Here is an 18,455-nt window from a genome sequence, read left to right as displayed (position 1 = left end):
TCTGTCTAATAACTCACTGACATAGACTGTAGAGTAAGCCCCCCACAACAAGCAACACCTTTAGAACTCTGAGAGAAAAGAAATTGCTCACCAGAGATTATAAAAAATGCTGCATGGGCTAGTGTGTGATAAATGAAAATGTAATACATATCGATATCTAGAATGGTACTGCTTTGTAACCTTTCGTACACATTTCCTTAACAAAATAAATACAAAAAAGAAAATAATTAAAAAAAACATTATTTTTATAAAAAGGGCATTTATTTCAAAGTTTTCGCTTCTTAGACTGAAGCACATAACAAAGCAACAGTACAATGTTCATAAAATATAAGTGTGATGTCGTAACATTTTCTTACATGTTGAAATACTGATATCTCTATGTATACTAAAATAAGAACTTTTAAAATTGTACAAATAGGTACCATAAAATTGACTTAAACATTAGGGGTCTTTCACTGTGACAGGAACATTTTTTTCCCTTCATCTAATATGAGCCAAGAAAAAGAAAAGAAAAGAAACCCAAAATAATAACAATAATAATAACAAAAAAAGATTTACAAGAATCAATAGGCGCAAGTTTGATCCTCAGGAGAGATACCTGCACATTGTTCTGTACATACATTAGATGGATTTTAGCTTGCTTTATGATGTTTTTCTTTTCAAGTTAAAAAATGCACTACACTGCAGGAGTGTTCGTTATTTAAGGCGATATTTGAGCTCACAGCTTTCTCTTCATGATTAATTTTGTGGGAAGGTAAGGGACTTTGTCTTCTGAAGTTTAAAAACATAGTATAATGCGTGTTTCTTTATTGTCCTTCTTCAGATTAACAAAGAGTGTTTAAAAACATGGTAATGGGAGTACTGCAGAAGTCATCAAAACTCTTCCTCTTTTTGATGTAAGGCAACCATTTTTCCTTTGTGAGCTCCTTCACAGTATAAACCTGTGGTCTTATTCCTGGCACTCATCAGCTTCATTAAATAGAAACCGACCCCTTAACAACAATCACCATAATAATCATAATTATAATAAAAAAAGGAAAATACAGAGCTATTCATTTGATACAATGTTTTTTTGTGTGTGTATATGTGTGTTTGTGTGTGCGTGTGTGTGTGCGTGCGTGTGTGTGTGTGTGTGTGTGTGCGCTCGTGTGTGTGTCAATACATCCTACTGAGGATTTTATTTATTTTGGCTTCTTCTCAGAATTGGAGTCTCTTCAAGGTCCGACCCCTTATTAGAATGCAGTACACTATAATTATACTTAAGTCAAAAAATATACTATAAATATATTAGCAGTATACTGGTAGTATACTTATAGTACATAATATACTACATTATCTTAAGGGGTGCAGACAAAAAGAAGGTTCCAGCCGTTAAGAGTCATCATTATCGGCCGTGTCTTTGGAGCCATACAGATCCGCCAGCTTCTTAAAACGAGGACCCCAGCTCTGGAGGTAGTCGTAGTCCAGGTCGGAGTCTGTGGTGGCCGATTCGAGGGAGCTGAGTGAGCCGGCAATGGAGCCGCGGCCCTCGTAACCGTAGATCTGGATAGAATCGTACGGGGGTGCTGTGGGGTCGTAGTCCGCTTCAGAGATGCGTGTCTTGATGAAGTCATCCACATCAACGCTGTTTGGCGCAGGCCGAAGGCCAGGTCGGGCTGGGTACTGCTGCTCGGGCTTGATGTCTTTGCGTGGAAGGAAACCGTTGGCACCGTCAGGGTTCTGCAGCGTGGCAATGTCGAAGGCCTCTGTGTCCTCTTCTCCACCGCCTTCGTCGTCATAGGTGATAATGTTCTCCCGCACGTCTTCCTCCTCAAACACAATGAGCGGCTCTTTCTTTTGCCGACGCAGTGCCACGAACAACACAACAATCACTGAGGGGACAGAGAAAGGGAGAGGGCAATAGAAACTTTCATGAGTAAAACACGCACATTTCTAAACAGGAAAGAAACTGAAATACTGGTCAAACAACTGATAACTATTTGGACTGATTCCAAGTCAGAGTCCTGATTTATATAAAGAATTTTATAAGGAATTGGGGAAATGTATATATTTATTTAAAAAAATAAATGTAACTATGTAACTACGGGCGTATTTCCATTACATTGGATTGCTTATTTAGTCAATTGTTTTTTAGGAATGGTTTCAGAAATGCATTTCACAAACTTGTCCTTAGGGTAACACTGACATCAGCCTTCAAGGATGAACCTGCATTGATGGAAACATTGAATGCTGTTGCTTACAAAGTGGTGGGTTTTCAAGTGTCACTTCACTAACATGCAATAGGAGGTCAGCTTTCTGTACCTCACCACTTGCATTCAAGGATTATTTTATGTGTAACCTCAATATGTGAAAATTATAATTATGTCTTTAACCACTTAAATAAAGAGCAGGTGACTCATGAAGTAGATAACACTAGTCTGTAATTTGTGTGCATTTAAAAACTACAAAATGCTGTGTATTCGCCCCAAGTGTGGAATGTCAGTAAAAGTAAGACCAATTGCGTGGATCTGTTTCTACTTTTGTTAAGTGGATCTTGCAAAGCCAAACGCCTCCATGTCATCTAGAACTTTTTCAACACTGCAGACCTGTACACAGGTCTAGGAAAGATAACTCCACTCTAAGCACTCATGGTAACAACACTTTAAGGGCTGTTTAAGAACCATTCTTTGAATAATAAAAAAAGTTTGCAGTTCATGAAACCCCTGTTTTAACTGTTTTAGAGAAGGTTTATTAGGTTATTTTAATTTTTAAAAACACTGTTTAACAGAAAAGAATGTTTATTCACATATTGTTTATCTGTTTCTTCTCCTGTTGAGTGGATCACGCCATGTCATCAATTCTGATGTAAGACTATAAGAAACTATGTGACGTGGAATACATTTTGGGTGAATGTCTTCATTAGTGAAATTAGCATAAACGTGTGTCTACTTGATTTATTTCTCAAGACTGTAAGAAAGGAAGAATGTGACCCTCACCAAGTAGGATGACGATGCAGGCGAGAATGGCGATGAGGGCCCCAGTGCTAAGTCCCGCAGGCAGGATGTAGGGCTCCACGTTGCAGGATTGCAGAGTGCCTTCACTGTCACAGCCACACACACGGATAGTGAGGGTGTTGGTACTGCTCAGTGGGGGGCTGCCATTGTCATTAATCTCGATGGGCAGGAGATAAAGGTCCTGTTTCTGTCGACTGAACCCTCCTTCCCGGCGCACATAGATCCCTGCTGTGCTGTCTGAGGAGATAGGACAGTCATGACAGCGGCATGTTCAGAAGGAATTCTTCAACTAACAACTGACCTGCACAAGCATGTATGTCGACTATTCACGATGTTAACGTCAAAACAACAAAAGGAGAGATTCTAAAAAGTGTGTTACTCTAAATTGGAGCACAATATTTTTTTTCTGAACGTAAGGCTGCATACAATGCACAAAATATAGTTATTGTACAGAGATTTTAGAACATGATCGCAAAGAAAAACTGAGGATCTATCAGATGTTCAGTATTTTTGACTTCATAAAAACCAATAAGGCATGCAGGGTAATCAGATGAATATGAGATTGTGGAAAGGTAATGTGATTAGAGATCCCCAAACGATACAATTATGGTTTAATATAATGTGCATGTATAGTATAAGCAAAGGCTCTGTTTCAGAGCATGACTGCCTATATTGGTTTTATTTCAAGCTCAGAGATTCCTAAGACGAGCACAGTGCAATGCAGTCACCAAGCCTGTTTTACATTTGTACACGTCACCCTGTACCCTTTGAAGCACTTGTACTTTATTGTTTCATAAAATAAAAATAAATGCACGTTCTTATTTTTATTGTGCTTTTTTAAATTATTTTTTGATGTATAGAGGGGTCTCAGCGGTGCCACACTTAAAATGAATGCCTGTTGTTTCCCCTGGAAGATACTTCATCCTGGCAGCTAAGAAGGTCATGTATTAGTGTGTGTCATCACTGTGGGGTGTTTACAGAAGGTGCCATCAAGGACCAAATTAGCACTCACAGAATGAGCCTAAACAATTATTTGAGCATAATTCTTTCAAAGGCTTAACAAGTTATGAATATTACAGTATGGATTATGCAGATCATTTGATTTTGTTTTCCATTACACAGTGTTAAATAAACAAAGACCTCAGTCTTTTTTCCACAATGCATATAGATTGCTCTATTAAGAATACATTTAGGCATTGCTTATATTAATATATGGCCATTTAGGGTTTAATTTAACGCACCCTGAAAAAGTGTAAAACTACAGTAACATGGGACTGTACAAGAAGGGCATCTTGGCTAACAACAGATACATTTATTTGAGCTATAAAGACTGGTTAAAATAACCAGATCTCTTTAAGATAGAAAATAGACTTAAGATTTAAGTGAAGTTTATAAAATCCTATGGTTAAGACTCTGTATATTATATAACACAAGTAATACAACATGCCCTGATGATTCAAGTCTAAAGTATTAGCTCTTCAGAAATGCAATAAGCGTTTCATGCCTCCCTGTGTTGCTCTAAGCCTTGTACTGTATTAGTCTGTATTTTTATTCCAATCTAATTGTATTAAATATTAAGTAGGAATGAAAAGTGCACAGTTTCTGCACAGCAGGCTCAAACTTATTATCTATCTGTTTCTAAGATGAAGATGGCTTAATTTGAGAAACTTTTGTTATAGAGATGGGCTATTAAGAGACTGGGTGTAATTACTAACCCACTGTAATTACTGCTAGCAGCTATTAGAGAGAATCTCCATTACACTCTAGAAGTTGGATCTTGCTCATTTAGGAGTTCAATAGCGGTACTCGGCACATCTTTCGAGTTAATAATGGTTAATAAGAACTAGCTGCTTAGCTTTGTATGTGAGATGATCTCAGCATCAGTAATCCAAGAGAAATATGTTGGATTTGTGGCAAGGCTGATTGGGATTCAGACCATTTGAATTGCAAATGAGCGGAAGTTCTTTTTCCCCAGTGACTTGCAATAATAAATGTATTTGTGATGAACTGAAATAAAAAGGGGCTACATGAAAAGGTATATATGCATATTATATAATTAGAATGCTCCAGTGATAGCAGTGTATTTTAGTATTTAGTATTACCCAATTTTTGCCATTTTAGCCTTCATTTTCTGTGCTTTACCATTTATCGTAGTTTGCACTTGAATTTACAAACTCTAGTAGTAAATTAGATCTCTAACTACGAACACCATTATCTTGGGTGTTTATATGAGGTGCTTTGAACACTGGGCAATGAGGTTGATGCATTATCGCAACAGCTACAACATAGTGCCTAAATCTAATTATTCTTTATCTGCTGACCTTCTGAACTTAGCTATGGCAATAATACACTTATTAATGCAATCAGAGGGCATACAAACAACGGCAACTGATTTGATACACAGCTTATATCTGGAGGCACCTGCTATGTGTAAAATAACAGATAAATACACGTAGCTGCTAAATTATCTTCAGTAAATGCTGAGATAAGTATGGTATATTGCACTCACTCAGCTAAAAAATCCTTTTACGTCAATATGAGTTTAGAGCATTACAGAATGTTCAAGATAAGCAAAAGAAAATATATTGTGACAGGGTATGGCATCATATTCTGTAGGTGCGCACTGACCTCTGTTATCCCGGACAGTGAAGTTCGGGTTGTTTGCGACCTCCTGAGCTAACTCAAAAAGAAAGCGGGGTCCGTTGGCTGCCTCGTCCTTATCCATTGCACTGATGGTATGAATCAGCTTTAGAGAAATAAAACAAATGCAATGTGAAGGAGCGCTCATCATCTGTTTGAAGCCCTAATTTTCTTAACATTTTAAATTTGACAGACTGATAAAGCTTTCTTTAGTACTTAGTAATACAACTTTCTTAGACATTAAACCCCTTAAATTGTTTTTTTTTTTTGGTTTTGTGTTTTGTATATCTGTATTTAAACCATATATATATATATATATATATATATATATATATATATATATATATATATATATATATATATATATATTCTGACCAAAATTAAGTTGTCTTTAGAACTTCAAGAAAATGTATAAGTACATCAATATACATAATTTTCTGAACGATTACCTTGCCATACTTGCCGTTTTCACATACAAATGCTTCATACTGGGCAGCAAATTCAGGGGGGTTGTCATTGACGTCTAGGACTTTGATGGCAACATGAACTTTGGCCTCTTGACGAGGGTCCACTGCACCTAGATATTAAGAGCGCAAAAGTTAATTAATTGGTGAAGGCTGTATAAATTAACTTATTAAAGTGTTACTGAACAGGCTGTAGGGTTTAAAACACTATGCATTTCTTTCCAAGCTTTCTGTTCCCATCCCTCTGAACCTCTGCGGCAGCGAGCAGGTAGGACAGATGAACCAATCAAAATGCTTAACTTTAGGAGAAAAGTCGAGAACCAATTAAATGTTTCTGATTAACAGGTTGTACTCAAGCTGCCGGTGTTGTGAGTTCAGAAGACATTTCTATGAGAAGACCTGACGCATAACCATTGTGAAATAGTCAAACCTGATTTATTAGCAGGGACATGTTGTTAAAATTATCAAAAAACAATCACAATTATGTTATAAAAAGATATTCCAGGAATACATACAACAAAGCAGAAAGCGAGGGAGAGTAATGCATTGTGTTTTAACACTTTCATACATAATAAGGGCTAAATTAAACAAAACAAAAAAGTCACCATGGTTAATGATTAGTATTAATCAACATTAGATTAGTTTAATACTAAGTAATATGTATACTGGTACTTTAGTTGCCATTTCAACTTGGCTTTTTTTGTCTGTTTGTTTTTTGAACGATTAAGACCAACAAATTAGTCAAATAAAAACAGAAGGGGGACTGAAATCCAGGATGAAATCCTGTTTTTGGCATGAAATATAGTAAACATGTCTTAAAAATGCATCTGTGCTCAGATAATATTACAATATGGCAGCCTTTCTCAACGGACTTCCAGATAACACTGCCTTTATAAGCATTCTTGGCAATGCAAGAAAATATTAATGAAAATAAATATTCATAAAAAATAGAATAAACTGGAAGACATACGGGCTTCAGAAGCGATGATGGAGATGTTATGCCAGGCCATGGCCTCCCGGTCCAGTGGTTTGGTGGTCTGGATGATACCCTCGTTCAGGTTAATCTTAAACAAGCGGTCCAGATTGGTGTGCTGGTCAATGGTGTACCTGAGATGGAGGAGGAGAAATCACACCCTTCAGATATAGCCAGCACAGAGAAATGCTGTTAAATGATGCAAAACAAGAAAAATAAGGTGACATATGTTTTCCACCGCCTACCTAATGGGGCTGTTGGCAGCATCTGTGTCTTTGGCATGAACCCGACCCACCACAGTGTTGGCAGGCGAGTTCTCCTGCACCTCAAAGATGTAGCCAAGCGAGGTAAAAAGAGGGGGCTCGTCTGCATCTTCTACTGTGATTTTCACCATTGCCGTGTCCTTGAACGGCCCCCAGCTGAGAAACCGTGGGTCTAGAATCAGGTTTGATGCCTCCACCTTCAGGCTATACGCCCTTTTGGTCTCAAAGTCCACGTGCTACAATGAAAAGGAAAGAAAGAGAGGTGAGGAGTGATAAAAAGTGAGACAAATAAATGGCTTAATGCACTGGACTTTTACATTTGGAAGCCTGAGTTTAAATCACAATGACTTTGGTAGTCTTAGCTTTGCCTTCAGTGTACAGTTCAATTGGCATAGGTCTCTTTTCCAGGCAGTCTCAAAGATGGTGTTGTCTCCATTACCTACAAGCAGGGCAGACTTGAGGCATGCTCACATGGCTGTGTGGGAGAGCTTCTATTGTCAATACTTGTTCTATTCCTGCTCTGTGTATACATGAGGTTTCAGTCACTGTATTTTTCTGTATCAGAATAATGATAAATCTGCAAATTTGAATTGAACATTAATATATAGTACTTTTACGAACATTAATTCACATTGATAAACATTTAAACGGTATTGTGACAAGGTACTCGTGACGTGTGGGTAACCGCATTGCAAGACGGAGAGAAATGCCGGCACAGACGCGCAGGATTTATTAAACACAAAACAGAAAGTAAACAAACAGGTCATGTGACGCTACCAACGATGGTAACGCACGGAGGACACATACAAGACAGGCAGGCAGCAATCTCAATCGAGTGCCCAACTGTAAATAATCATTTGATCAAACATAACAACTCCAAAAAGCACACAAAACAAACCCGTTTCCATATATACATTACACCAACACTAATTTCCCTTGTGCAGGGCAATTGTCCTGCTACAGGTATGTTTAAAAGAAAACAGTAAATAAATGAAAAAGGAAAGAATGTACACTTACATGCTGAATACATTAATTACACGTCTTTACTCTTGAAAAAACTGTCCAGCGTAGATTGCTCCTCACGCCTGTTGCCTGGTTGTAGTTTGTGTCAAGATGACTGACAGGCAACGATTGCATTCGTCATGCATGATTCGTACTACAATAGGTCATCTTTGAATTAGCGTTATCTTTGAATTAGTTTTCACTGAGAGAATAACACACTTGACACTGGAGAAAGTTCAGTGTCAGTCAGTAGTCAGTACCAAGATCATTGTATCCAGGTCGACCCTGTAAGTGATCGTTCTAATAGGGCTAATTTGCATTGAAAAAAACAGTTTGTTATAAGAAGTGTTTGTTGTAGTGAAGTTAGCATATATATATATATATATATATATATATATATATATATATATATATATATATATATATATATATATATATATATATATATATCATGCTAAGAGAGAGGGGGAAGTGAAAGCTGATGAATGGATGTGTGGGATGACTTCTTGATGGATGATAATGGAGGTACTTACACATTGATTGGATACGGAAGGGAGTGAGAAATTGCATTCTGTGTCTTAGAAAGAACAGATACACGTATTGGTTTGGAACAGTTAAATGAGTTTAGAGAATAGTGTGTCTAAAATAAAAAGTAAGGCTATTTGTCTTGAAGAGGTCAGGTTTGTGTTTGTATTAAGGACTGTAAACTGCTAAACTAACCTACACTAATATCTGTTGTTAGAGAAAAGAGGCGTCCACCAACCAGCAGGATTCATAATTGATTTCAAAATATGAATACAAATTGTGAATAAATAATAATTTAGACACTCTATGGTGCTATATTAGACTCCCAACTACATTAGATACTAGCTTTACAATGCAAAATGGTGATCACTGAATCCAATCTACCATCTTTAGTTAATTGCTAGATATGCATATGAGATGTAGAAAGCTATGACTAAAGTATTGCCTAATTTGTAAGTATTGTAGAAGTGTATGTGAGATGACACGCATTACTACCCATTTACACAATGAAACATATAGACAGGCCTATCTATACATCAACTTTACATCCGGTTCATACCTCAAAGGACTTGAATATACATTAGTTAAAATAATACAACTGGAGCATTTTATACATATGGGAATTTAGTCAAACATGATCTTAGTGGAGCTGCTTAACTTTAAATCAAGGTTTTGTTTATCAATCTAAATAGTGTAGTGTTCATGACACTGGGAAAATTTCACTATTTTTTGACAACCTGTACTTTACCATTGAACCCTTTTTTTTAAAAAAAAGGCACAGAGCTGGTTCCCAACTACAAGAATGTCCCATTCACAAGCACCTAAGCCTGTTTATATTGAGACAGTGCCCCCATCATTTGTGCTGATGACCCCTCAGTGTTTACCAATTGAAAAGTCTGCAGCTTGTTACTGATGCCTTTCAATTTCAAATTGAAAAGTGAGAATTAAGGTTTAAGAGGGACACGCTAAAGCATGCATGTCCTGGTTTGTGATGACTTGTTTAAACTTTGTATTTGTTTTTAATCTTAGTTATAAAGCTGCAAGATTGAAAACAAATGTGACCCAAATCTTTTATTCAGCAGGTTGAAGGCAGTTCTCGACAAAGAAGGCCTCCTTCAGTCCTTTATGTTGGCATCTAATAAGTTGGTGGCTGAAACTAATCAGAACCAGATAATATCCACAATAATGCAAGGCTGTCTCTTAATATTCACACGGTGCCACCTGCCTCAACTTGAAACCGAATACTTGATTAAAACGCCGGCAATTCTGTCAGTAATTTCAACTTTAATTTTCAACATGCTTTGATGAGCAAAAGGTGATGATTTCCCAAGAGGTATAACAGAGAGGCATTATGTTACTGAGGTTAACAGCTTGGCATCAAAGTGATTGTTGGAGGCATTCTGCATTGTCTGTGTCGTCGTCACTGTCAGCTATCGTAACTTGTCCCAGGACAGACAGTAGCCCCCCTGTCATCATGCAAGGTCTCCTCTGCCAGTCAGTCACCATTCATATGCTGTATCATTGCTGGTGATTTCTTTCTCCCTATTCTCCCAATTTCATTTTTTTTTTCTGTCTCAAGGTCATATATCTCTCTCTATATATATATATTCATTTTGCTCTCAAAATGTATCTGTACTATATATATATATATATATATATATATATATATATATATATATATATATATATAATGAGACATTTTAAATGTGCATTTCAATTAATTTACAAAATGTTAACTATTTTAAGGGATGTTGTGCTAAGCCCATTTTGATTAATCAAGCATGCAGTTCATGAAATTGTTTTCAGCTGTTTTAGAGAGGGTTTATTGGTTTATTTTAAATGCCCAAAGCACTAAATACCCTGGATAAGGCCCAGTATCTCAGTAAAATGGTGCTTAGTCTCCTCTTCCTGATATACTGTGTGATGTTTGCAATCCCAATCTCTTCCAACAGAAGTGGGGATAGCATGCTCTCTGCATAGCACTGCAGGCAATTAACTCATCACATGGAGACTCACTGTGAGCAAGGCACGAAAAGGCATTGAAAATGTCAGAAGCAATGGGAAACTGAGACTCGGTCTGTATGATCACAAAGTGGAACCGCAAACTATAACTTCTGCTCTCCAGATTGTCCACCTGTCCATCAGTCTCTGTCTGTAAATCCAACTACTGTATGCATCACAGATTTATCCATCCACCCACAAATACATGTAGACATACATGCATGCACACTTACATACACATTACAAATAAATTCATTTACCAATAGCAAACAGTATTCACAGGTGACGTTTGCTTACCTTCTTTAGCTTGAGTACCCCCTCCTGAGTCTGTGAGTCGGTGGTGACCTCAAAAACATCAGCACCATCCCCTTCCAGCACACGGTATGAGATCAGGCCATTCTCACCCATATCGGGGTCTTTCGCCTTGATTCGACCCACCTCCTCGCCAGGGACTGAGGCTTCTGAGACAGACATAGCATAGACGCCTGGGGAGGGAAGACCAGCATTAACACTGTGCTATAGAGAGATGATAACTGGTTTAGACGACAGAAATCTAGCGATGTGAAACCTACAACTTTTAGGAAATATTCTTATTGTCCAGCTAGTTTAGATTAAAAAAGCACTGGATTTTGTTTATTGTCCAGCTAGTTTAGATTAAAAAAGCACTGGATTTTGTTTTTGGCATGTAACCACGATACAATATCTAACATCATTTTTTTTCTTTAGTTACTTTTTTGTTATTGTTCATTCATAGATTTGTGAGTCAATATCTTCACATTGTTATTTACCTACTTTCACTATATAAGGAGGACAAGTTGTTTTGCAATTGTTTTTGCAGTTGTTTTGAACTGCCTATAGCGTTGTCTTTTTAAACACTGAATATATTACACATTGAAGACAGAATCAAGAGATCATTTTTAATTAGAGTCTCAAATTACCTATTGAGGGTATCTCAGCAGTAAAGCTCCTCAACTCCTGTCTAACCGAGAGCCTCTATTAACGTCTATTAAAGCTGTTGTCTAGTCTATGACTGAAATTGATTTGCAACAGAGAGATGCAGCTCTTATATTTTACAGAATTCCATTTTCTTTCATCATTGTATGAAATTATTTACTGCCATGAGATTTTCATAGCTGGTTGTTCTAAGTATAGCTTGAGTTTGCTGTCTGAACCCCTCCTATTTCTAACACATTCTCAGACTCGGGGGATGTCACAGGTGGCCAGCAATCATTTCATTTAAACCACCGACCCTGGATTACACTGACATAAGGCGCATTCTGAGATAACAGACTTCGGATCACACACAATACACAAGACACAGATATGTATTAAGACTGTTTAAAAGCCTTTTAAGGTAACTTGTGGGCCAGGCTATAGTATGGTATCCAAATGATTTAATCATGTCTGCAAACAGACACTGAGATGGCTCACAGATATAGCTAGATAGACTGGTTAAATATTCTGAACACACCACCACAACAGTATAAGGCAGGAAGTTCTCTTAGAATGCAGTGATAAGTCACATGTTCACACATCAGCATGTACAATATCAACAAGGGAAATTCTGCACTCAAAGCTAATTCCCCATCAGTAATACAAATAACAAGAAGCAGGCTGCTGGTCTAAACATTGAGCTCTACCTCTGCCTGCAGCATGAGTATACAGGGGGTGCACTTCCTTGAGGTACATCACATGCAGTGCCTGTTTCTGCTGAAACTTTGGAAAACATACACTTTTGGGAGCTTTGCTACTGTTCCCTATCTGATTACAAAAAAAGAGGAAAAAACAGGATATGAAAAACTGATCACAAAGGCTTACCAAATTGAGAATGTGATTTACTAGATTTACTGTTTAAACAGCAGCATGGCTCTGCAGCAAATGTCTGTTTTATATGAGGCTATCCTTGACCTTGGTCTATACACAGTATTATTACTTAATCCTGGATAACTGTAACCTCCCCAGCTGCACTTACTCTGTGGAAACTTTGGTGGGTTGTCATTGACGTCTGTCAGTGTTATTGTCACTTTGGTGGTCCCTGACAAGCCCCCCATGTGCCCCCCCATGTCCTTGGCTTGAATGACAACATTGTATTCCTCCTTGGCCTCTCTGTCCATGTTGGGTAAGGCTGTCCTGATAATCCCTAGGAGACAGATAGACATTATAAAAGAGTCTACAGCTGCAACACGTTTTATTCAATGGTGTGTTCATATTTGCAGTTAGAAACCTCTATTATCATCCTTTGTTTTACAGTGTGATAGTATGCAAGACATTTCCAACCTAATACAATTTTACATAATTATAATATAGCAACCACCAGTACAGTAAGTTAAATAATGTGCATATCTCATTGTACGGTAAGTTAAATAATGTGCATATTAGACATTGTGTGTGTCAATACTGTTAAAAACTAGGTCACTGTGACCTATATTCCCAATGTAGAAAATCACCTAGTAACCTAGTAACCTAGTAACAAATGGTACATTTTGGTGATTCAGGACCCAGAACTGTTCCCCTCGAGAATGTGTTCTAAGAAATATCCATACCATTTCAAAATGGTATGAGTAAGAGCTAAACATGGCACCTGAGGGTGACCATACAGCACAGGTGCCTCCAATGTTGCCAGGGAACAGAACCAGGATGCCTACATTTAGTGTACTCTTTTTTGAATTTGAAAGGCCCTAAGTAGCAGTGTGGAGTAGTGGTTAGGGCTCTGGACTCTTGACTGGAAGGTTGTGGGTTCAATCCCAGGTGGAGGACAGTGCTGCTGTACCCTTGAGCAAGGTACTTTACCTAGATTGCTCCAGTAAAAACCCAACTGCATAAATGGGTAAATGTATGTAATACAAAAATAAATAATGTGATATATGTATAATGTGACCAATTGTAAATCGCCCTGGATTAGGGCGTCAGCTAATAAATAAATAATAATAAAATAATAATGATGTTACTGTTGCTTGAAGCTGCAGTTGTTTTTCATATGAGTGACTTGGCACTATTTGAAACCCAGTCACAGATTATATGGATGGTGTTCTATGCTCCCTTAATGACTGATATTTATCCTAGCTTTCTACTTGAAATTCAGATAATCTCAATTCAAGTCAGAAATGTGAACCTTGGATGAGCTCCAATTAAATCTACAGCTTTATTTTATTAACAGGATTTTTCATAGCTCTTCATACCTGGCAACAGACACCTTAGCAAGAGGAATGTTATGTAATTGATTTAATAAATGAGTGTGCTGTGTTTGTTAGCTTCTTTCTTGCTGGAACCACATGCTCAACCCTTGTGAATATGCCAAGGAAATGTGTTTTATAATATAACATAATACAATATAATATATAAAACAGTTGATTGTCAAAGCTGGATATGAAAATCAAAATATAACTAATTTTCGACAAAAAAACAATCAATGCATTTTTCTAAAATGGTCGGAGATAATCTGTTCACTAATAATAAAGATTCACTAAATTGATTAGCTTAAGCACTCTGAGATTCCATGTTATTGACGTTAATCTGGTTAAATACATACAAATATCTTAACAATCACTAGTTATTAATCAAAAACTTTTTAAATGCTGTTTACCGTATATTTGATTACATTACCGGTACTTTCTATGTAGTGTAATTGGAGGCCAATGATGAACTCCTTATTTACCTGTATGTGGCTCCACTGAGAAGTAAGGTTGCCCCTCCAATATACTGTACACAAGTCTCGCACTGTTTCCATACGTGGGGTCGTCAGCGTCGGACGCTGTCACCTGCATGACCGAGGTACCTGCAGCAAAAAATATACCCTAATTAACAGAGAACTGTGTGGACTTTTGAAGTCACACCACAGCAGAACAAATTATATAACTCAAATATATTTGATAACATAACAGATATTGTTCAAATAAACAGTTACTCAACATCTTTTACTGTGATGCAATACTGTACACAAGGACTTATTTAACCATGCATTATCTGATATTTTCCATATAGGTCAGCTATATAAACACCAGAGCTCAGTCACCAGTGTTTTTAATTCTGGAAATAATTATGAAATAGGAAATATTTCACTTTTTTTCCCCTCTCTTGTATTTTGGAAATTGCTATATTTTATAATTAACATCCATAACTGCATATATTGTAGTGCAAGCATCCATGACTAATCTCAGGTAGGCTAATACTCTCTTTCTTATATTAGTAGTTTAATAACTACTGATACATGTTAAGATGTACCAGGTTTGATTAAGACAATTGGTATAAGCACAAACAGCAGCATGAGGCAATATTATCGGCTGCAATCAATTTTGTGTCACCAGACTCATTACTGTGGCCAGATTATTTCTTCCTCTTGTCTATATTATTCAGGAACACTCAAGGGACTACTATGAATAGTTAGTGATTTACAGAGTTATAAGGATGTGTTTTTGATCATGATAGATTACTCCAATCCAAAAGTGTTAATTCTTTTGTCAAATGAGATGACAGGCAGCATTGACTGTTGATGGGGTGTATGAAACATGCAAGACTGAAGTCCACCAAACTTAATTTCCAATTGTGTGAAAGTATTATAAGCAAACATCCAATGGAAGATTCTGTAAATGATATCGTTTTTACAGGTATATCAAATTGATATAAATGTCCAATATATTGAATTTGAAAAGAGTAAGCCTATGTTATTTCATTTGAAAGTCAGACCGATATTAATACTATAGTACTGCAAAGACTCTTTTATTGAGTGCCATTAACATTAACTTCCAAATTTCCATTTAACCTATAGCTTAACCACTTGCTAATAGTGCACTGTACTACACAACATTTTGCTATTTTTTTAGCTTAGCTAAAAGGTATGGTTTATTTAAAAGGTTTGCATTTTTAATATACTGGGCACATAATATATTACAGTTTCCATGTGTTTTACTTTTAAACCCAGATTCAGTGTTGAACACATTGATTCTGCACAGGCTTCAGTTAACATGGTGTGCTGTTTATTTCATGTTTTTAAACTTTTCTCTTTTTTTTGTTAAGGAAAGTACAAACTAAAATGTCCACTGTATCAAAGGTTTAATAAACAGTATTCATGTGCATAGAATTGTTCTGAGTCCAAATATGTTTGGAGCTGGATAGTGTTAACAAATGGGTTATAGACCCAATGTAGTGGTATTTGTAAAACTATTCTGTGTACTGTACATGGACCAGACAGACTTGATCTTTTGCAGTTCAGTATCTATAATGGTGCAGATTTAAGTGAAGCACTCTTTGCAGGACTGGTATTGACTGTATTGTTTAATTTTGATAGCCAGTGTATTTATAAATCAATAAAAAAAGTGGGAAAAACAATTCAACTCAAAAATTAAGTAATAAAAAAGTGATTCATTTTCCACCCTTGTCAACTAAACCCTTCAATGCATGGCTTTGCTGATATTGGTTGTCTATCAATTGGAAGCTAAATAAATATTTTTTAAAAAAATAATAATAATTCCACAGTCTGATCACTTCAAATCCATTTGCCTGCAGTGTTTACAGCAACCAGAACCACTGTAATATATTGAAATTTCCCTAGTGGGGAATTCTATCCTGAACCCCCACAAGCATTATTTACGTTGTCAGCAGGCAGAATGATGTTGTAACAGGTCGTTACTCTGTGACAGGGCTGTATTAAATATATGATCATGATTTCTGCATGCTGACTGAACCGGGCACTCAGTAAGAGCTAAAACGGAGTGGACAGGATCTTGGGGGTATCAAATTAACTTTATATATATATAGCATATTGTATATATTGTTAAAAACAAACAGACCAGTTAAAAAAAAAAAATGCAGTTAGAGATTAATAGCCTCATGAAAAAAATGACTAAATTGGATAATAAATCATTGTTATGAGCCCCATCAAGCTGTAACTCACATCCTGTTTAAAGGGCATCGTTTAATCTTGTTTGCCTGAATAAACTCTTAAACACTGGGAAGATAAGGCTATTTTTTATTTGAAAGATGTATAAAATATACATTGTTGTGTGTTGTCGTTATTATTTCTGACATTCCACTCTTATATTTTCTTTATAAAAGCATGAGTTCAAATATACTTCATTTGGAAAATCTCACAAAATGGGCCTACATGAGTTATTGAGAAATAAATGCTCGCAGGGCCCATTTTGTTAAGTGACTCGTATCTTCAGGTGTGTTCCCATGCTTTATCATACCGGTTAGTACGTACCCACATTGGACATCTCAGACACCATTGCATGGTAGGGGCCATGCAGGAACTCAGGCGGGTTATCGTTGATGTCCTGCACCTTTACGATGAACTCCGATGGTGGCTCCAGTGGCTTGTTAGTATCGCGGGCCACGGCCTGGGCCGTCAGCGTGTATTGAGCACGCTCCTCGCGGTCCAGCGTCTTTGTGGCATGAATATTCCCTGTCTTGTCGTCAATAACGAAAATGGTGCCTGCGCCTTCTCCTGAGAGAATGTACTTTATTTTCCCTTCCCCAGAATCAACATCTGAGTGGAGCTGAGGGAGAAAATGGTCAGTTAATACCAACAGATGCCATCAGTGTGTTGAGGCTGTATGTATGAAACCCAGATCATTTTTCCCAGATAATTTCAGCCACAGTAATATTTCAAGACCCATCAATAATACTTTCAGTGAAGTTAAAAATAAAGATGTACCAGAAAGTGTTTATTGCAAAAAACAAATTACACAAAGTGTAGCAGACAAGTATTCTCAGGGTACTATAGTATATTATTTATGATACATACTGTACCGGTATGTGTGAAGATTAACACTCCTGATCTTTAGAAGTATGCAATAATTGTAGGGCAAGAGTGCTGCTCCCAGCAGACTTCAGCAAAAAATTGTTTTCATTATTAAACCTCTAAATAATATCCCTACACCCTACATTCAGAGATGTCATGGGATTGTTTGTCCACAGTGGGGATCTTGGTTCAGAGGGAAGAGATAAACCAATTGTAGAGAAATAAATGCTTGTCTCACCCTGCCCACTAGCACAGGGTCTGGTCCTGTGTACTCTTCGATGACGAAGAACTGGTTCCACACCCAGCCCCTCTTGGAACGGTGGAGGACCTGCCCCTCCTTGCCCTTCTCACGATGCCTGCGGAGGGAGAGTTGCCGCTGGTGGCTGCGCTCCACGGGCACAGAGGCATGGCTGCAGACAACCACGCCGAGGCACAGAAGAAACACCAGCAGACCCAGCCCTTCCCTCATCGTTCTTGTTCTCCTTGTATGTGTGTGTGTGTCTGTGTGAGCTAGCAAACTCAGCGCTGCTCCAATACTCTCTCTCTCTCTCTCTCTCTCTCTCTCTCTTTATTTCTCACTTCCCCCGTCACTTGAAAGCCAGGCCTGGACCTCAATCCCGAATCCTGCAGCTTGCTCTGTGGCTCATCACAGCTCTTCTCCCCTCTCTCTCTCTCTCTTTGTGTCTCAGCCAAATTTGTCAAGTTCTGAAAGGACAAGAGAACACAATTAGTAATATTAAAAAACTAATATTAATGATAACTTCTGCCTAGTTTATTTCCAGAAATATTTCCAGGAGAGAGAGAGAGAGAGAGAGAGAGAGAGAGAGAGAGAGAGAGAAAATGCCAAGGCCCAAC

The 18,455-nt window shown here is 37.4% G+C and overlaps 1 protein-coding gene across 5 annotated transcripts in view; it reads right to left on the bottom strand.

Moving 5' to 3' along the window:
* Window positions 1-239: 239 nt before the first annotated feature.
* Window positions 240-18,455, bottom strand: part of LOC117424660 (cadherin-11-like) — a 59,245-nt gene continuing 41,029 nt past the window's right edge. For all 5 annotated transcript variants that reach the window (XM_058992703.1, XM_058992702.1, XM_058992701.1 and 2 more), the window contains 11 exons: window positions 17,839-18,305; window positions 17,061-17,355; window positions 14,517-14,636; window positions 12,834-13,001; window positions 11,159-11,346; window positions 7,316-7,569; window positions 7,068-7,204; window positions 6,083-6,210; window positions 5,622-5,739; window positions 2,976-3,230; window positions 240-1,871 (listed from right to left, as the gene is read on the bottom strand). In XM_058992703.1, the coding sequence (XP_058848686.1) occupies window positions 1,372-1,871; window positions 2,976-3,230; window positions 5,622-5,739; window positions 6,083-6,210; window positions 7,068-7,204; window positions 7,316-7,569; window positions 11,159-11,346; window positions 12,834-13,001; window positions 14,517-14,636; window positions 17,061-17,355; window positions 17,839-18,069 (2,394 nt within the window). In that variant the 5' untranslated portion in view covers window positions 18,070-18,305 and the 3' untranslated portion in view covers window positions 240-1,371. The remainder of the gene's footprint in view (window positions 1,872-2,975; window positions 3,231-5,621; window positions 5,740-6,082; window positions 6,211-7,067; window positions 7,205-7,315; window positions 7,570-11,158; window positions 11,347-12,833; window positions 13,002-14,516; window positions 14,637-17,060; window positions 17,356-17,838; window positions 18,306-18,455) is intronic.

This window comes from Acipenser ruthenus, chromosome 19, assembly GCF_902713425.1.
Source record: "Acipenser ruthenus chromosome 19, fAciRut3.2 maternal haplotype, whole genome shotgun sequence".
Lineage (NCBI taxonomy): Eukaryota > Metazoa > Chordata > Actinopteri > Acipenseriformes > Acipenseridae > Acipenser > Acipenser ruthenus.
Note: the sequence above shows the minus strand (reverse complement) of the source record. Positions and strands in the feature narration are given on the sequence as shown.